This window comes from Diplotaxodon limnothrissa, linkage group LG14 (assembly GCF_057381915.1).
Source record: "Diplotaxodon limnothrissa isolate DT_005_m linkage group LG14, D_limnothrissa_male_GT1.1, whole genome shotgun sequence".
Lineage (NCBI taxonomy): Eukaryota > Metazoa > Chordata > Actinopteri > Cichliformes > Cichlidae > Diplotaxodon > Diplotaxodon limnothrissa.
Window position 1 is genome coordinate 10,465,369 of NC_140609.1, and position 25,660 is coordinate 10,491,028.

At 42.0% G+C, this 25,660-nt stretch overlaps 1 protein-coding gene across 3 annotated transcripts in view; it reads left to right on the top strand.

The window, feature by feature from the left end:
• sik3 (SIK family kinase 3) overlaps positions 1-25,660 on the top strand; it is a 43,413-nt gene that overhangs the window by 15,671 nt on the left and 2,082 nt on the right. The window contains exons 2-22 of one of the 3 annotated variants that reach the window (XM_085371010.1): positions 9,306-9,422; positions 10,041-10,104; positions 11,210-11,371; positions 11,557-11,681; positions 11,908-12,031; positions 12,398-12,516; positions 14,795-14,905; positions 14,992-15,126; positions 15,414-15,494; positions 15,859-15,968; positions 16,233-16,389; positions 16,491-16,640; positions 16,735-16,808; positions 17,758-17,892; positions 19,293-19,434; positions 20,963-21,082; positions 21,516-21,574; positions 21,720-21,829; positions 23,224-23,390; positions 23,924-24,051; positions 24,808-25,568. In XM_085371010.1, coding sequence (XP_085227136.1) covers positions 9,306-9,422; positions 10,041-10,104; positions 11,210-11,371; positions 11,557-11,681; positions 11,908-12,031; positions 12,398-12,516; positions 14,795-14,905; positions 14,992-15,126; positions 15,414-15,494; positions 15,859-15,968; positions 16,233-16,389; positions 16,491-16,640; positions 16,735-16,808; positions 17,758-17,892; positions 19,293-19,434; positions 20,963-21,082; positions 21,516-21,574; positions 21,720-21,829; positions 23,224-23,390; positions 23,924-24,051; positions 24,808-25,568 — 3,151 coding nt within the window. The remainder of the gene's footprint in view (positions 1-9,305; positions 9,423-10,040; positions 10,105-11,209; positions 11,372-11,556; positions 11,682-11,907; positions 12,032-12,397; positions 12,517-14,794; positions 14,906-14,991; positions 15,127-15,413; positions 15,495-15,858; positions 15,969-16,232; positions 16,390-16,490; positions 16,641-16,734; positions 16,809-17,757; positions 17,893-19,292; positions 19,435-20,962; positions 21,083-21,515; positions 21,575-21,719; positions 21,830-23,223; positions 23,391-23,923; positions 24,052-24,807; positions 25,569-25,660) is intronic. The other 2 variants (XM_085371011.1, XM_085371012.1) reach the window with 2 other exon arrangements.

The following is a 25,660-nucleotide window of genomic DNA, read 5'->3' on the forward strand; positions in this document are numbered from 1 at the left end:
AAAATATTAGACAAGAACACCCTATCAAATCTCTACCTTTTCCCTGTACCCTGTAAAAACCATATCCTTAAACCGCTTTTTAAACTGCGCCATGCTTGGACATTGCTTCATATCTTTACTTAGTCTGTTCCACAGCTTCACTCCACACACAGAGATGCAAAAACTTTTTAATGTTGTACGGATACGAGGATGTTTTAAATTTAATTCCCCCCTCAAATTGTATCCCCGTTCCCTTTTAGAAAACATTTTTAGAATATTGTCAGGAAGCAGGTTATTTATTGCTTTATATATAATTTGTGCTGTGAGAAAATGAACCAGATATGTGAATTTTAGAATTTTTGATTTTAAGAATAGTGGATTTGTATGATCTCTGTAACCAGTTTTATGGATTATCCTTATGGCCCTTTTTTGTAATATAAAGATTGATGATAGCGAACATTTGTAAGTATTGCCCCAAACCTCTGCACAGTAATTCAAATACGGTGCAATCAGGGAACAATAGAGAATGTGGAGTGATTTGTGGTCCAGAATGTGTTTTACTTTACTCAAGATTGAGACACTTCTTGAAATTTTGTTATGTATATGATTTATATGAGACTTCCAGTTTAATTTATCATCTATAATCACACCAAGAAACTTATGTTCAAGTACTCTTTCAATTTCCACACCATCTACATGAATCTGCACTTGTGCATTTCTAAGGGAATTCCCAAATAAGATAATTTTAGTTTTACTTAGATTTAGCGATAGTTTGTTCCTGTTAAACCATTTTTTAATTTTGCACATTTCTGAAGTAATTGTATCCAGCAGCTCCTTTAGATTCCCCCCAGAACAAAAAATATTTGTGTCATCTGCAAATAATACTAATTTTAATATATCAGATGCCTTACAAATATCATTTATATAAATAATAAATAATTTTGGACCCAGTACAGAGCCTTGTGGAACACCACAAGCAATGTCCAAGCATGATGAGGAATGGACACCCAGCTTCACAAATTGTTTCCGGTCACTTAAATAATTTTTCACCCATTGCAGTACAACCCCCCTAATCCCATACCGTTCCAGTTTATTAATTATAAATATGAGATTTAACAGCAAACATTGGATGGCAGGTTATCAGTTGAGCTGGGGTTTTTGTGTGCATGTGAGTTAAAACGCCTTCACATGCTGATGTGGGTTAAGCCTGAGCATTATTCCCTCTGTGGGTGTCGTAATCTGTGTCTGCTGTCGATGAAGGTTAACCTCATACAGTTTAACACCACACCATGTTGTGTGTGTGTGTGTGTGTGTGTGTGTGTGTGTGTTAGGGCTGCCACGATTTGTCGACTAGTCACGATTACGTCGACTATCAAAATCGTCGACGACTGATTTAATAGTCGACGCGTCGTTTGAAGCTTTGTAAGATCCCAAAAGACGCAGGAATAAGTAGCAGGATTTAAGAGTGTAATAACGGACTGAAACAGAAGATGGCAGCACTGCATGTACAAGGATGCCAGCTGCCGTTAAACCCCGAAGAAGAAGAAGAAGAAGAAGCAGCAGCTGTGTCCCAGAATTCATAGCGCGGCCCAGCGCAGTTTCCAACAATGGCGGCAGCTAGTTAGTTTTAATATTACTCTTATTATTCTTTCTGGGTCACAAAATAAACGTTTAACATATTTTCAGCCGAGAATGTAGCTGTGTAAACCTCAAATATCGGCTCAGTTTATCAGGACACCACATATTTTCAAAAGCGCTCCGACATTTTCGGAGACGTCTGTTACCCACTAGCTCGATAGCTAGCCGGGGGCTAGGTCACTAGCGCGGTGAGAACACCGGACTCCCGGCAAATTGTTTTCAAACCCACCGCCGTCTTTCGCTACTCAGGTTAAATATATATGAGTCACTTAGATAAATTAAAAATGTTGTTGTTTGGCTTTTTTTTTTTTTTTTTTTTTTTTTTTAGTATTTTATTTGTTCCTGAGTAAATCGGTTTGTCTGAGATTAAAGTTATAGTTTTTACACAGCTGAATAAACGTCAAGCAGACAGCTGATTATCAGAAGTGTGAGATGCTGGAGAATATACTCCGTTGTCCTGTTATATTTTAGATAGCAAGGAGTTTATTAAACTTCACCGAAACAATCTGCAAATTTCATTAAAATTGAATAAACTATCATCTTGTCTTTATTTTTAGTTAGCACCTTAAAAGCTTAAAGCTGTAAGCTAATGATAGTTATATAAGAGCAGATGCTGCTGGTGCAATAAGCTGTAGTTTTACGTCCAGTGGATGATGATCTGATTAGTCGACTAATCGCATAAATAATCGGTGACTAGTCGACTATCAAAATAATCGTTTGTGGCAGCCCTAGTGTGTGTGTGTGTGTGTGTGTGTGTGTGTGTGTGTGTGTGTGTGTGTGTGTGTGAGAACACAGATGAGCACACAAGATGCACTTTCCCAGGCTTCCCACTGTAGACATTACATAAACCAAGTTCTGCTTTTTAGAATCATAGTTGAGTCATGCATGGATGTTTTCAAGTTCAAGTCCTAAAGGATCCTGAAAGCTACGCGAACAGGCATCACAGAGCATAGCTCGTCATTCATGTTATCTGTAGGTTCTCTATAGATATGTTGTCAGGTATTTCCCTGCACTCTCTGTTTTGTTTTGTTTTTAACAGAAGATGATGCCGAAAACATGCTTGAGGGCAATTTAAAAATGGTGTCATCAAACAGTTTTTCCAGTAGAGATGCTCTGACTGGCTTGCTTGTAAACCCCTCAGCGCTGTCCAGACACATTCGTGTTAGCTTAATTGGCGATTCTGAATAGTTTGTGGTTGTCTTGTTGATAAAGTGCTTGAAGTGTGGAGAATAAGAACAGTATGAATGTATGGTTAAATGTGGCGTGTAGTCTAAAGTGCTTTGCGTGGTCAGCAAGACTGTTTCAATTTACTGTAGCAGAATACACTTCTTGGCTGAGCAGACGTCGGTGTGGAAGTCAAGCAGTCTTGAGACTAGCACATTAGCACCAGAGAGAACAATGGAGAACCGAAGCCAAATGCCACCTACACCTCAGCCGCACCAAGCCGAAAACTGACAAGGGCGAGAGACCGCCTGAGATCCGCAGACAAAGGCATTTACAGGCAACCATTAATAGAAGGTTAATAAAAGCTTCCACAGTTTCACCCGCGGAAACCTTTTACGACTTTTACTTCCTCAAAGATAGACCTTGTTGACCAAAGGCATGCGAGGTTAGTGTTTCTGTCGATTGCACTGTTTGTTTCAATTCAATATAGATACATTGATTGTGTTTATGGTCGCTCATGTCAGTTAATGCCGGGATAAAAAATAGGCTGCAGGAATCCAGTGTTATTTAAAATCCAGGATAACTTCAGACAATTTTAGTCTCTTCAGAGTTGTTCTGATGGGTTGCACACTTGGAAAATGTTGCGAAGTGATGCCCAGTTCCTCTCACCTCAACACAGCTGTCCAGTCCCAGTGTAAAGTGGGTTTAAAATGCCATATTGATCGTTTTTGGCAGCTTACAGATAATGCCCATCTGTGATGCACACTATCTAGTGTGATCAGGGCATGAATCCAGCCTAAATGCAGTTATCTTCAGTGTCTTGGGCAAAAATGTTGACTTGATGGTATTTTCAAGAATCACAGTGAGGGTGTTTTCCGTAACTTGGAAAAAGCTGATTTATGGTTTTCTGTGTACACAGTTTCTTAGAAATGAGCAGCATGACAGAGATCGTGGCCCATAGTAGATGTACAGTAATACACAAGATAAGACAGTGTAATGTTTTTCCATAAATAGTGCATTGCTGAAAATGAAGGCATTTTTACTGTAACTGCTAACCAATGACAATGAGATTTCCCCGCCACACAACAGCAACCACAAACACGTGTGCATGAGGGCAGGCATGTTTCACAGCAAAGATGGAGTACAAGAAATGCGCTGTGGTCTTTAAATTGTTGTTGCAGCAGTGTTTACTTCAGTCCTTCTTGTGTCTGTGTTGGTGTCCACTGTGTTTATGCAGGGAGACATTTAAGAGTCACTGTGTCATTAACTTGCGTATAAGCTCCTAACAAGCTCCCAATAATCTCAGTCCTGCTGTCCTCTATACGGTAGCAGAGTCGTTGTTGTACAACTGAAACCGCCAATTAGGGCTGCCACAAACGATTATTTTGATAGTCGACTAGTCACCGATTATTTATGCGATTAGTCGACTAATCAGATCATCATCCACTGGACGTAAAACTACAGCTTATTGCACCAGCAGCATCTGCTCTTATATAACTATCATTAGCTTACAGCTTTAAGCTTTTAAGGTGCTAACTAAAAATAAAGACAAGATGATAGTTTATTCAATTTTAATGAAATTTGCAGATTGTTTCGGTGAAGTTTAATAAACTCCTTGCTATCTAAAATATAACAGGACAACGGAGTATATTCTCCAGCATCTCACACTTCTGATAATCAGCTGTCTGCTTGACGTTTATTCAGCTGTGTAAAAACTATAACTTTAATCTCAGACAAACCGATTTACTCAGGAACAAATAAAATACTAAAAAAAAAAAAAAAAAAAAAAAAAGCCAAACAACAACATTTTTAATTTATCTAAGTGACTCATATATATTTAACCTGAGTAGCGAAAGACGGCGGTGGGTTTGAAAACAATTTGCCGGGAGTCCGGTGTTCTCACCGCGCTAGTGACCTAGCCCCCGGCTAGCTATCGAGCTAGTGGGTAACAGACGTCTCCGAAAATGTCGGAGCGCTTTTGAAAATATGTGGTGTCCTGATAAACTGAGCCGATATTTGAGGTTTACACAGCTACATTCTCGGCTGAAAATATGTTAAACGTTTATTTTGTGACCCAGAAAGAATAATAAGAGTAATATTAAAACTAACTAGCTGCCGCCATTGTTGGAAACTGCGCTGGGCCGCGCTATGAATTCTGGGACACAGCTGCTTCTTCTTCTTCTTCTTCGGGGTTTAACGGCAGCTGGCATCCTTGTACATGCAGTGCTGCCATCTTCTGTTTCAGTCCGTTATTACACTCTTAAATCCTGCTACTTATTCCTGCGTCTTTTGGGATCTTACAAAGCTTCAAACGACGCGTCGACTATTAAATCAGTCGTCGACGATTTTGATAGTCGACGTAATCGTGACTAGTCGACAAATCGTGGCAGCCCTACCGCCAATAAAGGAGAGTGATAAGATTTGGATGTACTTTACATCTTAGCTTATTACTGAGTTTCTTATAACGGAATTATGATGTTTAACCTTTCCTGAGCTGCATGTTACAAGTTCATTTAACAGTGGACGCAGTGAAATAACTAAAATGAAATAAAATCAAAAGCTTAGTTTTTTGTATCTACATGAGCACCAACTTTTATTTACTGTTGTTATTAGTTGGGAACAGTTACTTTGAAACGCACATCCTAAAATATTTGGGTATAGAAAGTACTCTTCCTCCAGCTCTGAGTCATGAATGGTGCTTTACACTAAATACTAAAGGAGCCATTTCTTGAACACTTCGTGGTTACACTGTTGTGTTCTCCGAAACTTGTCTGTGTCTGTGTGTAGTAACGGGTCCAGACTCCTCTTCTGGGCATCAGCTGCTCGGACATGGTGCTGTGTTGAGGTCACTGTCTTGTGATCAGAAGGGCTATATGACACTTCGTCTCATTGCAGCTGGCCTCCCAGGAGAGCGTGCGTGTGTCTGTGTGTGTGTCTTCCTGTGTGTATGAGAGAGAGAGAGAGAGAGAGAGAGAGAGAGAGAGAGAGAGCGCAGGTATTTTGGCAGAAATAGCCATGGAAATTGGATCAAAGCAGATGAAAATCCCAAAACTGCTTCGGTACACAAACTCTAGTGAAGGTTGAAACTGAACTTTACAGACATGCACTTGTCGCATGCTTGGCAGTGGAGTCGAGCTTAGAGCTAACCTCACCTCAGGGCAAGTTGGTTAACCTGTTAACACAATAAAATGAACATACTCTACTCTACTACTCTACTAGCTGTGGTAATCTCAAGCAATGAAAGCTGCTCAAGGGAAAATTCGGGAAACTAATATTTAAGAAAACGGGGAATTAAAAAAGGACAGCTCTTCGTTATCACCTCTCTGCAATGAACCTCATCCACCAGACAAGATGGGGAAAAAGCACGTCTTACAGCAGCTAAAAACAAACAACAACAGAAAGTAACTGAATTTTTGGTATGAAAACCAGATCTCATGCACCCTGTGCTTAACTCCGTACCCCATGAAAGCTCACTAGGAGTAACCCTTGAATCTCTTTTCTCATCTGATCAGTTTTTGTGTCATTTCAGACCTGCTTATAGAACAAAATGACTCTGTGTGCATCAGAGGTTAGTGAGGGAGGTCTTTACCTATACAGCTACCCTTGGAAAACCCCAGAAACAATTGTAATGGTTGCCAAACCATGTGTTTATTGATATATACTAGGTCTCAGAACTAAGGGTACAGCAGCAGTCATCAGATGTCTTTATGGGATAAAGAGTTAAACCATGTTGCAGCCATGTCTTACTTCCTGCAAGGACACATTCAGTTTTTATACTCTTAAGATATTACTAACCGAATAACTGGAAAAAGTCTCCTGTCATGGGCTGGATTTTGTCTGTGCTGAGAGAGAGAGACAAGGCTCCAGAGCGGGACCAATATGATCTGGAGTTTTCTGTCAAACGTGACTAAATGTTTTCTTTTGCTTCACTAGTACAAATGACATTTAGCAGACGCGTGTATGTGTGTCTAACATTATACATTTGTTTTTTTCCGCCCGCTAACATTCTCTATAGAGTTGTTCTCTCTCTGCCTCTGTGTATCTGCCACCAATATTTCTCTTCACTTAATACTAAATATTCAGTGCAAGGCATGTGTGAAACCGCACCCTTTACTCATTCCTCACAACCTTAAAACATGTTATAACTGCCTCTGGACCTGAAAGGCTTAAGGGGACTGGGATTGCTGTATGCTGGACCTACGCAGAGCTTTGCAGGCTGGTCTGTGGGCTACTTCTCGTGTGTGTTCGTGCTGTTGTTGTTCCTATCAGGGAGAAGACTGAAGTCATAATGAGGGGGCTCCACTGCAGCCACTCTCAGTGCTTCCCATGATGCTTTTTGAAACTTTGATTATTTTTTGTATTTCTTGCTCATTGTGGTAAGCTCCAGTCACTCCCTTCCCGTCCAAATCCACTTCGCAATCGGCATTCTGTACATGATACGGTAGTCGGGCTACATGCTGCTGGGTTTTATGGAGGACAGCACGCAAGCAAATCTGCATAGGTTGCTTTCCTCAAACCCTTCACCGTGCACAGCCAAATGCCTGTGCAAACAGACACGAATGTGTTATCATGAATTCCGTCTCAGCCAAGATCAACATCATGGTTGGAGGTAACTGGTATCTTTGCTCTGTCCTTGGAAACGTATCTTGATCCAGCATCTCACTTCAAGCCAGATCCTACCGTATAAAGGAGAAAAATGACTGTGTGTCTTTAGGAAAGAATGGCTTGTCCTTTGTTAGTTTTTTTGTGGCTGAGATATTTATTTTGATGTCCCATATGCTACTACTGGAAAAAGAACAAGTTAAATTTACAGGATGCCTTAGTGTGTATGAGAACATGGAGAAAAGGGAATACTTCAAATTTATTTTTGTGGTGCCAAAAAATGAATAATCTTCCTCTCTTCCTCTTTTTTGGGGTATGTCATTGTTGTATAATTGTACTTGCTGCCCTGTTTCCACCTTTTCACAAGGTCTCGCTGCCCCCCAAAGTGATAATAATTGTGCTCATTCTCGTGTGATCCAGATGTCCTGTTGATACCGTCCAGAAGATGCAGAGGGGAGCAGTTACGTCAACAAGGCTTGACGATGGCCAGTTCTAACAATAGATTTCCAGGGCTTAAAATACCTCGTAGACTCACACGTTCCAAACAGATGCTTACATACATGAGAGGGGGGGTGATTTTTGTTTCAGTCTTGTTTTGATGCTCTGTAAAATTATCTATTTAAACTAAACAAACATGGTCAATCAGGCTGGATAAGTCAACTGTTTTCATTTAATTAGGAATTTTGTTTTTCAAGCTTCTTTTATTTTTATTTAACCAATTTAAGATACTCTTAGTATATCTCGCGACTATTAGAACTGAAATAGCAGTTGTGTATGTGGGGCTCAGTGCTGTTATCAAATAAAGTGTGATTTTAAAAAAAACAACACCAACTCTGCCCACCTGACACGTTGTTTTTGTAAGTTGCCAAATTTAGTGAACACATGAACTCTACCAAGTGCCAATGTTTGTCACAGTTTGTACAATACCTTTGAAAGGAAAGTTCACACACCAATGCACCATATAAGCTGGATGAATGCCACACTTGCTGCCCTGTGCTCTCTCAGGAGCCCCTACGTCCGCTCTTCCTCACTTCCCCTTCCTGTCTGCTCCAGGAAGTTGGCCTTGCCAGGCTTCAGGTGGCCTCATCTTCATGGCTAAAAGGAGTACTCGAAATAGTACTTCACAGAATTTGACAAATGAGTTGGTGTGTGAGTGTGTGTCTGAGTGTGTGTGTGTGTGATCACAGCATAGTTTTCATGTACTCTGTCCACACTTGTCTAGCAGAAGCAGAAGCTGTGTTTTGGGGCATCCCCATTAGCTTTGCTTGATTAAGTCATTAAAGTCATCTACCCACTCCTAAGTGGCGGAGCAAAGCTCCTGTCACAAATTATCACAGTCCGCATTGCCGGAGCTATTGTCGAGGGGCTCAGCAGTTACGCAAGCATTACGCTTGCAGTCGAAGGTCACGGTGTGGGTCACGTTATCCAAATAAGCTGGAAATCAGGAATAACACAGTCTGACAGCACACTTGCCGACCAATCACCTCAAGAAGTGTCGGTGTCCCCTGTTAGTTTTCATTTTTAGTTGTCTTTAAGTTATTTTTTTAAATGGGTAAAGTCTCCTGGGCTGCATGCCCTTAGTCCCTTTGTTGGTAATTTACTTGGCTTGTTACTGTTCTTTGATTATTGTGTCATCACAGCAATATTGTTAAGACACTGTGACTGTGCCCTAGATGTGTTGTCTGTAATTTAGGTGTCGGCAAAATACCGTTGTCATGAGTGCTTTAGAGACATAAGAGCTGACAAACATATTGTATGTTTTAAAACGCATTCTCTCCTCCTCTGCTAACCGTTATTGTTTCTGCTTTTTTTCTCTGTCTTGTTTCTTTTTTTAAACTCACCCTCTTCACCACTTCGCCATCTCTCTTTCTCCCATCATTCATCTCCTTCCATCTCTTTTTTTCTCGCGTCTCTGTCTCCAGGTGGCTATAAAAATAGTGGATAAGACCCAGCTGGACGAGGAGAACCTGAAAAAGATCTTCAGAGAGGTGCAAATCATGAAGTTGCTGAAGCACCCCCACATCATCCGCCTCTACCAGGTACACAGTCACTCTCACCCACAGAGCCTTTTAACACATCTCTGCTCACTTCTTCCACCCGGGACCTGTGGCCAAATGTGAGCAAATAGATGATTGAAGTGTAGAAGAATCCAGATGTTACCAGACATTGTTTTCTGGGGGTGTTGACAGTTCAATTATAAAATGTACCTGAAAAAGTCTCAAAAGTATTGGAGGGTGTGGGGGGAAGTGGGGGGGCAGTACAACTACAACCTTCTGCCCAAAACCTCACTCTAGTGAGACTCGGTGATAGAAATTTAGAGGTGAGAGTTTTGTTTGTTTTCATACTTTTCCAAGTGTATGAGGATTGTAACACCCTACCAGTGTCCCAGCACCTGATCTGAAATAGCCCCCAGCAATTTGAAGGCACGCTTTTTTATCACGTTACCATAAATTTTAACAATCTGATCCTCACACACGCATAGGTTGATCAGTACACTTAAGTACATGGCTGTTTTTGTTCTATTTACATCTTTCTTGTTTGTATGCCAAACCGTGCTTAGTCATTCAGTTATGTAACGCATGAACTGCCCATGACTAGATGTTGGCCTGTGAGAGGGTCTGCAGGTCCTGGTTTTTATCATTTGTTTATATCTTTAGGTGATGGAGACGGAGAGGATGATCTATTTGGTAACAGAGTACGCTAGCGGTGGAGAGATATTCGGTAAGGGAGTCCCCCACTGTCACCTTATAATGTAGATTCTCTGTCGTTGACTTTCTCTTACTTTGATTTTTAAATGTGTCAACATACATAAAACAAAATTGTAATCTAATTACAGAGTGCATCCAGGTCCTGTAAAAGTTATAGATAAACACAGACTGAAACGTTTTGTGTTAAATTCAGGAACTTTTTCCACACACAGTACCGCTGCTTTCACGACTGCACTGTGATCACGTAATGCAGCTGTAGCATTTGGGCTCTGCTACTTTGGAACTCCAAGCTGAATTTAAATGCTGATCTAAGTGGGCTGATATCAGCTATGAATAACTGTGTTATTAAGTAAAATCTTTCTTTTTTTAATAACTTCTTTAAGCTTTTCTCTTTTTTAATATATGTGTAAAAACAGCTAATGGGGAGTAGAAGCATTATCTAACAGTTGAAACTTAATGTGGGGGAAAAAACAAAACTGAAATTCAATGTGTTCAGAGGGGAAAGAGGTTCAGTTTAGTGCTTCACTGCCAGAAAGTCTGATGAAAAAGGTAATGGTGATTAAAAGGGGCCTTTGCTAGCTAGTCTCAGACGTGGGAAGATGCAAGTTTAAGACTAATTGTGTATTTTACTAAACAATGTTAAGTCAGTGTTTGGAAATGCAGATAAATCAAAATAACATTGAAGACCATTAAGGACAACATCGAGATTTTTCTCTTTAATAAACACAAGTTTCTTAACGTCAGTCAAAAGCTTTTATTTTACTTTAATGTTCATGTTGAATGTAAATCAATGTGTTTGATGTGTTTCCAATGTAGCTTTGGTATTAAATGTCCTTTAAAGTGGAATTAAAAAGGTTTTAGAGTCTAATTTATTTAAATCTGCAGACTCTCTGTAATTAAAATGAAAGTTTTTCCTGTAAAAATGAAATGAAATTCCCTCTCTGTGCTTTAAAATCCCAGATCCCACCAAAGCTGTACACTTTAATGTTCACCTGGCCAGTCTTGGGAATTAATTTAAGGACATTTGTAGCACAGGATCTTGTACATGAACAGGTAGACAGTAGAAACACTGTGTTCCCTTCCTAAATCCAGCAATTGTGTTTTGTTTGGATGTACAGACCACCTGGTGGCTCACGGACGAATGGCAGAAAAAGATGCCAGGAAGAAGTTCAAGCAGATCGTGGCAGCGGTTCATTTCTGTCACTGCCGCAGCATTGTCCACAGAGACCTGAAGGCAGAGAATCTGCTACTGGACCACAACCTCAACATCAAAATCGCAGGTGTGTGCGCGCACGTGTGTGTTTGCACTGAAGAGCGAATGGGTGGGTAGGTTAAATTTAGTGGTGGATGTGGATGCAGGCAAGTGTCAGCATGTACTTAGGGAGCATTTTTCTGTTTTGAACAAAATGTTTACTCTGTCAAGGCAACTGGTGAGATTAAATCAACCTCTTGTCTGCCCTGTCAGATTTTGGTTTCAGCAACATGTTTTCTCGAGGCCAGCTATTGAAGACATGGTGTGGCAGCCCTCCCTATGCTGCTCCTGAACTATTTGAGGGAAAGGAGTATGACGGTCCCAAAGTAGATATATGGGTGAGTCGACTTTTAGGTACGCAGAAGGCCCTGCTGGGCTCAAACGTGGGGTGTGGCTAGCTGACTTGAATGTTCCAGGTACGGCTGAATTGAAAAGAAAAAGAAAAACACAGACGACCACATTTCTTAAATAATACACAGAGCTCTGGAAAAAATTAATAAATGAATGGTTTTCAAATTGTTCAAAGTGATGTGCTCACAGCTGTTTTCCCTCTCCTCTGTGTAGAGCTTAGGTGTGGTGTTATACGTGCTGGTGTGCGGCGCCCTGCCCTTTGATGGCAGCACTCTACAAAATTTGCGGGCACGTGTCCTCAGTGGAAAGTTCCGCATCCCTTTCTTCATGTCCACAGGTGGGACTGCAGTCAACTCTTATTCTTCTCCATGTTTTTAATCAGACAAAACAAATTTACCTTTGTTCCGCGTGACGTACTCGGTAAAGACTTTTAACAGCTGCCGCTGAAGTCCAAGCCTGGCCAGCTTTTGATTTTCAAAAGTTTCTTTTGGAAAAAGCATTTTATGTTGTATGAGAGGAAAGAATAAAATTGGACTAACAGAAACTAAATTAATAATTATCTCTTTTTTTTGAACAATGCAAATCATTTTAGCCTTTTCTGATCGTTTGTCACCACATGAAAGATTTAGGCTTATTAGTTAAATATTTGAACTATTATACTCTGATATAAATGCATATCATGTATGCTTATGTGTTGTTACAGACTGTGAGTACTTAATTAGACACATGTTAGTACTGGAGCCCAGCAGACGGTTGACCATGGAGCAGATCTGTAAGAACAAGTGGATGAGACAGGGGGACCCAGACCCAGATTTTGACCGGGTGAGACCTTTTTAAAAGAATTTCACAAAGTCATTCTTTCTGTTCTTCGTGTGTGTGTGTGTGTGTGTGTGTGTGTGCGCGCGCGCGCGCTTTTTTCTGTTACAGTTTCAGTATAATATGTTGATTTGGCAAAACTCTTGCCAGAAAGCAGAGTTTTTGCAAAAATGACTCACCCCATCATTTAGTGGCTACTCTGTGTTACACGAATAACATATTTAATTTGCCAGATAATTTGGTTGCACTAAAGATGATTGAAAGCTGAATGAGAATGAACCCCAGAGTTATTAAATATTATGTTAAATATAGTTACTGTCAGGCACCATTTAAAGTTACTTTGCATCATTAGGAACTGAATATGCACATTATCTAAAAATGTTAAACTCATTTATAAAAGTTAAATTTATAGTTCAGCTTTAGATAATGGTTTAACAACATGAAAGAACGTACTTTTTATAAACATTTATAAACATTTATGTCTTTAACTTTGGTAATGGTTAATAAGTAGTTTGTGGTTCATCAAATAAGCCTTTTTATGGATGGTTATAAAAGTGTCACTGGTCTTTGCAACACCTGTTTTTAAGAGATTATACAGATGAGGACAGAATTACTGGCTCCCCTTATTTTGCACACAGAATTAAAGTTATTTCATAAAAACCAAAAACTACCAGGCTCAGAATTATTGTGCACTTACAATAATAATATTAGCGATGACCCAGACTCAGTTTTGCTGCTGACTACACAAGGTTTTCTTTCTGAATCTTCACATATCCTTCTTTCTTTATGATTCCTTCCATCTTGATGAGATTCCCTATTACAGACCAACTGGAGCATCCCCACAGCATAATACTCCCACCATTGTGTTTCACTATGGGGGGAGTAAACGCCCATCTCTATGGGATAAAAGCTCTAGCTTCATGTCATCTGACCAAAGGACCAATCTCCAGCATCCATCCATCCATTCACTTCCGGAGTACCCAGAGGGAATCCATGCAAACACGGGGAGAACATGCAGACTCCACACAGAAAGACCCCAGCCTGATGGTGGAATTGAACTCAGGACGTTCTTGCTGCAACAATGCTAACCACCGTGCTGCCCAATGCGGAATATTTCTCTGTGTTGTCTTTAGCGTACTTCAGTCTGACTTCAAGGTGTCTCTAAACAGAAATCAAGTTTTTCTTGATCTGCAAACCAGTTCATTCATTATGTTCAGGATTCTAGAGATTTTCTTGTTTAAGACTACAATTCCAGTCTTGGATAAGCCATTCACGAGTTTCTTTGGCTTCCTACCTCCGCCAGGCTCGTTCTGTACTATGTGGCTGTCGATACTTCTCACTCCAGTTCTTGACACTTGGAAACTCTGTGATACATTTGAATATCCATCTCCTGCTTTGTGAGCGTCATCGGTTCTTTTTCTCAAGTCTAAACTGATTTCCTTTGTTTTCGACATGATACTTTCTCACTGACAGCTCAAACTGTCACTGAAGTTTTTATACTGTGTGTAAATGGGAAAATAACACTCATTTTAACTTTACAAAATGTCATCATGGCAGTGGTTTATGCTCTAGCTCAATAAAATGGTCAGTTTTTAGGGGTGGCTAATAATATAGACCTCGGTTATTTTCTAAAAATAGAAATAATTGATCATTTCTAAAGAAAACTATGATTTTTTTTTTTTGTTGGTTTTTTTTTAAAGAAAGCCTTTGGAAACATATAGGCAAAAACGAATTTTGTCCTCACCTGTACGTTTGTAAATCACAAGACTGTGAACCTGAAAGCTGTAGTTTATATTCCAGTACTCACCTTTTGGTTTTGGTTTCACTGTCTGTTTGCTTTCACTTGCTGTTAGGTTAGGTTGCGTTCAGGGACCAAATCTACTTGGTTATTTTAGGGGGAAAAACCCACTGGGTTAAGATATACTGATCTTTTGACTTAATGTCAGTATCTGTAGCTGAGCATATGAGGAGGAGTAATGAAAACATGATCACAAACCACAGTGATCGTTAAAAATTCATACTATAATGGATATGTAGTGTTATGGGTGTGGATGTAATCAGAATGCAATTATCATCTCTTTTCAGCTGTAATTACACATAAAATAGTTCACACTTCATTAAATCTTGACTTGTCTTGACTTGTTTAACACAAGCTAATGACATAAATCAACTTAAGTTTTGGCCTCACTAATAAATTGTGAATGCTTTGATCATTATTGTTGTTTAATAGCAGCAATTATTTGCAGTCTGTAAAGCGTTGCCATGTTTTTCCACTCCCTTCCAGTTAATAGCGGAGTGTGAGCAGGTGAAGACGGAGAGAGAGATGGAGCTCATCAACGAGCAAGTGCTCATGGCCATGTGTGAGATGGGCCTGGACCGAGAGCGCACACTTCAGGTGGCGAAAAGTTTCATCTCTACCTTTTTGTTTATTTGTCAAAATAAATAGCACAGCTTATGAATGTCTTGCCTTTTCTTCTTCAGTCTCTACAAACAGATGCATATGATCACTACAGTGCCATCTACAGTCTGCTGGCTGACCGCCTCAAGAAACACAAGACCCTGCGTGTTGCTCAACCCACACTGCGCCCCATTAGCTATCCTCTAAATGCTGTACAGGTGACTCATTACATCAGTGTAGTTTTCTGCAGATTCTGTGTATACAAAATTGTCTTTATATCAACAGATTTTAGGAATAAATTTTAAGCGAGGCACTTGAGCTGTAGATGTAGTAAAGGCGCCTCCTCCATCAGTATATCTTACTGTAGTCCTGGTGTCTGTCCGCTGAATGGTTTTAACCCATATCTGCCAATCACTCTGGGCTAAGAAGATTGTTATCAAATTAGCGCAACCCTTATGACCTCTCTATGTGTGTGTGTGTGTGTGTGTGTGTTTGTTTGTCCCAGCAGACAGACCCACAAGGTAATCCTGTTAGCATAACCGTTCCCCACGTCCAACTCATCAATCCAGAGAACCAGATTGTTGAGGTGAGTTAGCAGTGGAGTCAAGTGGTTGCATCAGCCTGGGAGTAGGTGCGCAGCAGCTTGAAAAGCAAGCTAGAACTAGCTAATTTCTTCATAAACTGCAACAGTGTATATAGTATGATGAGAAATAAGGGGAGTCTCTTTAGACTCTTCAACTGTGTTTTGATTTCAGTTAGTCAGTGCTATGTAGTAAAAATGTGTTCTGTTTTAATAGAAAACACTTATGCATGTTTATATAAACATGGAATGCATTTAAAATGTGAACTTTGTCTTTATTAAGTAACAAATGCACACAAGCATGCAGCACACAGTACCAAAGATCACTTCTGATTACCAAACACTGGCTGTGTGTTTATCTATCGTTCAGCCTGACGGCAGCATGGCTCTGGACAGCGATGAAGGGGAGGAGCCATCTCCTGAGGCCATGGCTCGCTACCTTTCAATGAGGCGGCACACTGTGGGGGTACCAGACCAAAGGTTAGGCATGAACTGACACTGTTTTCACTCACATTATTAGGTATTTGTCTAAAATAGTGCAGCACAATTGCATTCAGATTTGTTGACTGCCAGCTATTTATAGATGAGGTAATATATTTTAGGGTGTGCACATGTGGGTTATTTCAAGCAAATTTAAGTAAGAATGAGGAGCATTAAAGCATAAGTAATTATATTAGCTGCTTTCTCACTAATCTTAAACAATCATCGACTCATTTTATGTCATTTTCTCCGTTTCCCTAACAGGACAGAGATGCAGGAAGATCTCCAGAAGCTGCCACCTGGTTTCCCTCGTGGTGCGCTGCCCCAGCCCCCTTTCATCCCTCTTGCCCCCACTATGGGTCAAATGCACACTCTTATGCCCACACAGAGCCTGCAGCCCACACAGCAGCTGGAATACAAGGTACAGTAAGCTGGGTTAGACCGGATTTCACTTGGTAGCCATCAGCTTACTTTATTTATTTTCCTACTTAATCTGACTTCCTGTGCCTGCTGATCCTCCAGGAGCAATCATTGTTGCAGCCGCCTACCCTCCAACTGCTCAACGGCATGGGGCCTCTGGGTCGAAGAGCTTCCGACGGCGGGGCCAACATTCAGCTACACGCTCAGCTCTTGAAAAGGCCCCGAGGGCCCTCGCCACTTGTCACCAGCCCGGTGAGGATCTGGATTTCTGAATGTAGTCCACCTTGTATGTCGTCCTCCTATGTGCTGAACAGGCGTTGACCAGTAAACTCTTTGCTTCTCTTAGCATCCTATCCCTGCAGTAGCTCCGGTGGATGAGGAGGGTTCAGACGGAGAGCCAGATCAAGAGGCAGTACAGAGGTAACCCACGGTGATGGTTTTTGGTGAAGGGGAATACCGTACAGAGGTGCTGTCTAAATGAGAATCTGTGGAAGTCTCATAACCTGTGACGACAAGTACAAGTACTGAGATCTGGGTCGGCCAAGATATTGAAGTCTAAAGTTTATAGAGGAGGTTTTATAACCAGGTAACTGAATAAAACAAAGTGTAAAAAACCCACATGAATATAGTCATGTAATGACAATTTTATGTTTGACTTAGTTTTTAAAAATAATGTGGAAAAACATTGACATTAGTCTGGGGTAATGATGGGCGCTGGGTTATTTTATGGAGCTGTTGAGTCTAGGTGAGCTCTTCCCAGCCGATCCTCTTCAGACAGCACCTTCTGTAGACCTCGCTGGTGTCCTGGGTTGCTGGGAGTGAGTGCCTCTGGCTGCTCTGCTTTTTTCCCCCCCCAACGGGAGGTGGCCACTCTGCTGCGGTGCTTATCCCATCTTTTCTCTCTCCATTGCGCAAGTGCCTTCTGCCACAGTCCTAAACTGAATCTGCCACCAGACACAGTGCCTCCTATCACTCATACTCTTTGGCCAAGAGCTTTTCTTTCTCTCTCTCATTTCAGTAAGTGCCAAATTATCCTCTGGACCTTTTCACTCTTTCTCACACAGCTTTGCTAACTCTGAAGCTTGCAAAACCAATGAATACTAAATGGCAACCAGTCCAATCCTAAAATTGGAAGGCTGGGGCGTTGCGGGACACCCATAAGCTATAACATCCATCGACCGGTGTAATTTTTTTGTTTACTGTTTTTTGATTGGCTAAGATGATATTAATCATGGCACCTATTGGCAGAAGTGGAAAGGGGTGGGCCTTCCCTCCCCATCTCCATTAGCCAATGAGGACAGAGAGCTGACCAGCGCTGCTTCCTGTCTCCCACCCTCACCCCCGTCCTCCCCCCCTCCCTGCGGCCCAGGTACCTGGCGAACCGCTCCAAGCGGCACACGACGCACACGCTCATGAGCACATCGCATGGCGAGCCCTCGGCAGAGTCACAGCGGCCCCAAGGCCCCCGTCAGCGGGTGGGCTGGGTCCCCGACACACACACCCGGTGAGGGGACACACCCACTCCGAGCTCTCTATGCACAGACACACACAAACACTGAGACCCATTAAATGAATGGAAAGTTAAGCCCAATTCTTTCTCACACACTGTCACACACACATTCTCATCACTTGCAAACACATCACAAACAACACAAAGGATGTGATCCATACCCACCAATGGAGAGTGATGGTAGAGATGGAGTTTCTGACACAGGGCGCAAATGCTGTATCTTCACATCACCAGTAAACCAGGATTTAGTAGAACTCTTTCATTTTCACAAACCTGGGGGAAGACAGAGATTTTACCAGATGGTTTTTTTTTTTGTTTTTTGGAGGTTTTTGGAGGTTTTTTTTGGAGGTATGAACAACATCTCAGAGCTAAATCACTACATTTGTACATTTTCTCTGCAATAGCAGCCATATTTTACTGTTGTCATGCTGGCAGTTTTAACTGTTGTCCCTTATAGGTGTCATTATCCTCCCCCTCAGCTCAGCAAAACTGAGTGTACTTTTCTACCAAGGCAGCCTAACCTTGGGTTTAAAATGGGGCTATAGATGGGTAAAAGTTGAATTTTAAAGAACGCATGTTCTGTTCAGCTGTATTTTTGTCTTTCTTTTTTATGAATATGAATTTCTTGATGACAGACACAGCTGCTTTATCCAATCCCATCAAATGATCTGTATTGTCTAAGCTCTGTACAGAAAAATAACTATATCAGTGTTCAGGGGACTTACTGTCATGCACCAATCAGCCACAACATTAAACCCCCACCTCCCAATAGGGTAGGGCTTCCTTCTGCAGGGAAAACAACAGGTCAGCATCTTGGATTATTCTTTGTGCTCCTTGAGCTTCCTTGAGTGTGTTGTCCTTCTTAGGGAGTACCATTGTAACACTGGGTATGTGTGTGGTCTGTTTAGGTGGTTTGGGTGTATGAGATTAAAACCCACTGCAGAAATAAAAACAAATCATCCTAGTAAGATGTTTAATTCCCTTCACCTGTCAGAGGTTTTGATGCTGTGGCTGATTGGTGTATATATATCATCAGTGTTGACCTTAGATAACCTGGCATGAAGATCATCTAATGTAACCAGGCTTACATGGCATGATTTACAGGAAAGGTGAAATTTCGAGGTTTCCTTTGACACATAAGTTCGGGCTCCTTACGCTTTTTACACACTGGACTACGCCTCCATGACAACACCTGAATATGACCATGTTGTGCAGGTTTAAAGTGCTCACATGTCTGTTTCTGTGTCTTATCTCTGTCTGTATGGCTGAATGCGTGTGTCCAATGGTGTACCTATGGTATCTGTCGTGTTACGTCTCGTGTATATGTGTGTGCGTGCACGTGTGTATTTGTGTACACACTTGTCTGTGTCTGCTCCCCATGGCCCCCTTTTCAGATCCAGCTATAAGGACTGTAACACCCTTCATCTGCCCATGGAGCGCTTCTCTCCTGTCAGACGGTTCTCTGACGGGGCTGCCACCATTCAGGCCTTCAAGGCTCACCTAGAGAACAGCAGCCTCATTAAGCAACTCAAGCAGGTACATCACCTTACTTGTACACTTTTAGAGCCATTAACTTGTTTACATCCTTATATTTGTGCGGGAGTTAAAAATATATGGCTTACTTTTACTTTTTAACCAGTTAGAAAACAATCACATTCAAAGATTAAGGATTTTCAGTGAAACCGTATCACTGTTCTTGCTTGGCTAAACAAATCACTGTTTTCCCCTTAGGGTTGATATTATATATATCTATATATCTATATCTCTATATTGTATGCAAAACATGGTTCCCAGAGCAACAGTGCAGAACAGGAAATAGTTTGCAGTCGCTCTGATGCAAGTTTGAATCGCTGGCGAGTACAAACAGATCCCTGACACTGTAAATATGTGCTTTGTTAGCAGTGGAGGACTCTGATGCGATGCATTCAGTCAGATAGTCTTGGCAAGTCATCCATGGGATCTGAACACTGTTGTGACTCCTTGTTGGGAGGACTGTTACTGCACTTATGCTAACTTAATTTCAGTAATCATCAAACCTGAAGTCTGACATTTGCTTCACATCACCTGTCTGTTCTTGCTTCATGTTTTTGGATGGCGCCCCCCCCCCCCCCCCCCCCCCCCCCCCCCCCCCCACACACACACCCACACACACCCACACACACACACACACACACAGAGTAGCACAACAATAGACTATCACAATCAAGCAAGACTCATTTAAAAAACACACACACACATATTTTTTTTTAACTTGAATTTCTTGTAACATCTGCCTTTTTGCTTTTATGTGCATCACATGGCCAAATCTGTTTGACATGTTTGCACAGGCTGCTGTGATAATGTGCAACAGCTTCATTTTATTGTTTGGTCTTCACACCACTAAGTGTGCGGGGATTCCTGTTAGCCAACTAAAGGTTTTTCTTAAAAGAAAAACAATGTTGGATCCACTGCATCAGCTTTTCTTAAAATGAGACCAAACTGAATCTCTGACCTGACAAAACCCACAACTTTTCTTGAGATGTCGCATCATTTTCAGCAATCCCACAATGAGATTACCTCACCCACTAGGAGGCGTAGGTGGGGAAAGAGATAATGATCAGAATCGGTGGGCGCTTCATGTTGAGCATTCAGGATTAATATTGCTTAGAATAGAGGCACATACATGACCTATGCCTGGGAAAGCACCCGTAAAACTAGATTACAGTAAATTACGTCTCTCTTCGTTGGTCATAAAAGCTGAAACTGAAAAAGCTGGTGTTATCAGGAGGTTGTACTTAAGAAACACTTGGAAAATGTGGTATTTTTGCAACACAATTAATCTTATTAGCTAAATGTGATTGGTATCATTAAACACAGGGTGATCTTAATTATATGAGCACACCTGTGGCAAACAAATCTGAGGTGAAACTGTTGAATGGTTTGGATTTTTGGATTTTTGTTCTAATTACTGGCAAGACTGGTAATTGTTCAAACCTGAGAGCGTGTAGAGTGTGGATACTTGTAATTTTGTGCCTTGTTAGCATGTGTATTAAACACCCTGGGTGCGCGTCTGTGTTTCCAATAGGAGTGTGAGCAGCTCCAGAAAATGTATGCTATCCAGCAGGATGAGAAACTCCTGGAGCACACCCAGCAGCAGCATATCCTGTACCAGCAAGAGCAACAAATCCTCCACCAGCAAATCCAGGTATGTGAAGCTAATGATATGAAGCACTGTGTCTTCACATCAACTTGGGCCACGTTATGAAACTCTTAAGTGGACCTGTTGTGCTCATGTTTAATATGAGCATCTGCCACTGTATTATTATTGTATTCTACTAATTTACTCAGAAAAGGGAGAATTATGTTTTGATTATTGCTGCAATGAGACCTGGGCGTACTGCACTCAATTACTGATGCTCCTGGAAACAAAAGTTGCTTATCTTGTTGAAGGAGAAACACATGTGAGATGAAACTTTATTGATCTGGATCACCTTAGACTTGGCTGCAGTGCATTGTAGCTTCATTTTACTTAATGTGTTTTTTTTGGAGGCATGAGAAGTGTACATGCGTGTTATGCTTTGTCATGTTATGTAGTCTGCCCTGTGAGCCATAATCTGGTTATTTGTCTTTACTTGCAGGGTCTGTCTTTAGGCCATGGAGAAAGCCAGCCCAGTCACCTAACCCACCAGCTTCAGAGGTACACACACACACACACATTACTCATCAGCTATTGAACGGTGAACAATGAACCTGATACCGTGGTGCAGCGCTATCGACTGAAGTGTTACATCACTGTCGTATCTCTCTCTTCTCCTCTCCTACTCTGTCCTGTCCTCCCTCAGGTTGCGTATCCAGCCCTCTAGCCCTCCGCCAACACAGCCCAGCAACCACCTCTTCAGACAGCCCAATCAGAGTTCTCCGCCTGGCTCTGCAGGAATAATGCAAGGGCACGGTTAGTAATACTACCGCGCTTAAATGTGCTTAAATGCTTTAGTAGGTGATGTGACTGTACAGAAATGCAGTGATTAAACTGTAAATATAAAACTAACTGGCTTATTCACAGCTCGCTATATATTTATTAGAACATCTATTTTAACATAGAAAGAAAAACCTAATGATCAGCATATTGCATTTCTGATTCAACACATGGTAGTTTGCATCCCAGTGTGCGTAGACTTCAACAAGTAATTATTCTGACTCACTAAAAGATCCAGATCTTCCACATACATTGACATCATTTGTTTTATCCAGATAAAACAAACAATCTCATTCGGAATCTTTAAGTCACTTTGCACTCAAAGCTACGTGGCTAGACACAGTGAAATATTGTTCATGTAGTCTCTGTGCATGAGTGTGATGTTGATCTTAACATATTATACTGCAGGGGTGGGCAACTCCAGCCCTCGAGGGCTGGTGTCCTTCAGGTTTTAGATGTGCCCTTGATCCAACACAGCTGATTCAAATGGCTAAATGACCTCCTCAAGAGGAGGAGAAGTTCTCCAGAGTGTTGGTAACGAACTAATCATGTGACTCAGGTGTGTTGACCCAGGGTGATATATAAAACCTGCAGGACACCAGCCCTCGAAGCCTGGAGTTGCCCACCTGGAGTTATAGTGTGTTAATTTAAACTTGTAATTGCAATCAAAGTATGAATATCTGCACAATACAAACTGATTTCCAATTCTCAGTTCCATGCATTTAACTCGTGACACGACCTGAACGAATAGTGTACAATTTTAATATGGTGTCCGATTGTAAACACTCGTTCGTCAGTATTAATGTAACAGTAAGAGAAAGTTTCCTAATTACATTAAATCTATGCCTGCCTTCAGTGGACACAAGAAGACTTTAGATGCTACAGAGGTCAAATGTTAAATGTTATAGTCACAATTCATACTTTATAAGTTAATTAAAATACGGTTTGGGTTTTGCTGTGCAGCTAAAGAGCAGATATTTAATTTAAAAACAAAGCTCTTTATTCATTTCTGGCTTTTGTTCTCTGTACAATAGCACTGCCATGTTCGTTTGTGTGTTCTGAATAATGCAGTAGAAAGCATATAGCTTATGCTGACTCAATGAAAATGTTTCCTCAGGGACAGCAGGTGAGTAAACACCTCAGTCGTCAAGAACAAAATAACATGTGATTAGCGTGATAGGTTAACAGCTGTTTTTATTTTCTCGTTGTGTCATTTGCAGTTTCCAGCTGAAAAGTCTTAAGATAATTTATTTATTCTATTTAGTTGTATTTTTTATTTTTGGAAATTTTTGCTCAGCTTAAATTTATAAAAAATTTTGATGATTTTGCTCTCATCATTTTCCCCTTCTCTCTCTCTCGTTCTCTTTCAGGTCAATCATCAGTGCAGTACCAACATGGCGCTCCAGCCATGTACCAGGGCCAGAGTGGCAGCCCGCCTCCCACGGGCCTTCCTCGAGTGTCTCTGCAAACCAATCCGCAAGCAGCATCTGCCCGCCCCACTGTCCCATTGGCACAGGGTGTACCTCAACAACAGCAGGTGACTGCAAAGAGCCAATCAAATGTGGGGTTTTTTGTCTTCTGAGGAATTCCCTCTAATTCAAAGGTGTCAAACATGAGGCCCAGGGGCCATAATTGGCCTGACAAAGACTTCAGTCCGGCCCACTGGATGGCATTGTAAAATGTAAAGGAGTGCACCAGTGCCATTCATACTATACCAAAGTAGCTGGGTAACAGTTAAACTGTTAAATGACAGAAACACTGTTTTATAACTGCAGGAATGTCTGAGCAGTGAGCTACCAGAACATTTTCACTAATCTGACACGTTTATTATACAGAAAAACTGAGACGTGCTGTTAAAAATTGCAATTCTGCTTCAACTGGTTTGACCCACTTAAGGTCAAAGTGGGTTGAACATGGCCCACGATGTAAAGAGTTTGGAATCCCTCCTATAACCGAATCAAACATAATATCTGACTTTTTTTTAAATTTTGCTGTCACGAGCTAGAATGTATTTAATTAGTCGTGAAGCGATGCCGCAGTCACTAACGAACACCATCCTTTGTTGTGCAGGTGACCATTCAGGTGCAGGAGGTGGAGCTGGGAGGTGGGGCACAGAGGCAGAGCAACTTTCTGTCCACGCCAGGCGGACACAGAGTCCTCGGGAAGCAGCTCAGCGCAGACAACGCCGAGTCGCACAGGTGACGCTCGCATCATGTCACCACAACCCCCCCCCCTCTCCCCTGATGGTCGCCAGCAATGGACTGTTTCTGTGTCCTCCTCTTTGCCTTTTAGTTAGATTGCATGAACTCACCACTCTCCCTCTCTCACATTCATTGCATTGTTTTTTTGTTTTGTTTTTTTCTCACTGTATGCTTCTCATTTTTTTGTTTTTGTTGTGTTTTCATTGCTTCCATATTAAATGATTTTTCTACAACTGTATTTTGAAAACTCGTTGCTCTGGACATTGTTCGTAAAAGAGCAGACGTAAGAATTATAACTTTGTTTGAAATGTGTTTAAAATGACTGTAAATCCCTCATCGTCTGTGCTGAGTGGACAGCAACAACAAACTCTCCAGCTCAGTGTATCTGGGTGAGTTTCTGCATGTAAACAGAGCATCAACTCGAGTAGGAGGTCAGTCAAACCTGTGACCACCACCCCTGACTTCATTATCCCATAACTGCCCCTTGTAGCCAGGACTACCTTCACTGAGTGAGCATGTTACAATCTTGAAGTTGCAATCTTTATTAAAAAGCATCCTTTGGAAATATGTTACACCTCTCAGTGAATACTTGAACCTGGAGCAGCGTGTGATGTGTGTTCTAGGCTGTCTCTGTGGATCTTTAGCAGATTGGTGGACGTTAGGTGATGTGTTTGCTGTGTATACAGAGGATTGGGAGTACATTGTTGTTAGACAGCAGGTAGGTAATTACTGTGTGTGTTCCCTCCTGTTTAGCCGCAGCCTTGGCCGCTTCACATCGGGCTACGACCAGGCCCAGTTCAATCCCCACCTCTACTCTGGCGACGCTGCCTCCCGAGGCGCCTCAGGCGTGGTGGGGTCCTACAGCCCCTACCTGCAGGGAGCCTCCCTTAAAGTTCCCGGCCTGGAGGGTTACCAGACCGGGGCGGTGGGGACCAACAACTACGGAGCCCCTTCCACACTACAGCAGGCTCTCCTCTCCCCGACTCCTTTGGACTACCGCCCCCCTCAGCAGCACGTCACTCCCACCCTGCAGGGCCTCCTGTCTCCCCGCCACTCTTTAACAGGACACGCCGATCCCAGACTGCCCCCACAGGACCTGGCTGCCCTGCTGAAAAGGCAGAGCCCCCGGCCATGTCCGGCACCCCCGACACCATCCAGCGGTGCGCCACAAGAGTATGGAGATATGCTGCTTCTCCGCCAGCTAGGCCCAGGAGAAAGCTTGGAACCACAGGCACCTCAGGGTGCCTCTGGAGGGCAACACTACCACCACCTCCTTCAGATCAGACCCCCGGAGGTCCAGCAACAGCAGCAGGCACCGTGCCCCAGCTTACCTCACTCAGAGAGCATGGAGGAGGACGAGGTACCGGCTAGCTACCATCACCCACACGAAGGCCTTCTTGCCAAGACAGGAGAAGGACATGAGCTCCTGGGGCCTCCCCGAGGAGGCACCCCACCCTACACCTCCCCTACACACAGGCATGGTGGCTACATAAGAACTGGCACAGGTAACAGAGGTGAGACCTTACCCCAATTTCAATGCTTTCTCCAAAGATCTGGAATCCAGTGTCTGTCTTAACTGGAATATTTTTTTCCCGCCTTTAAATTC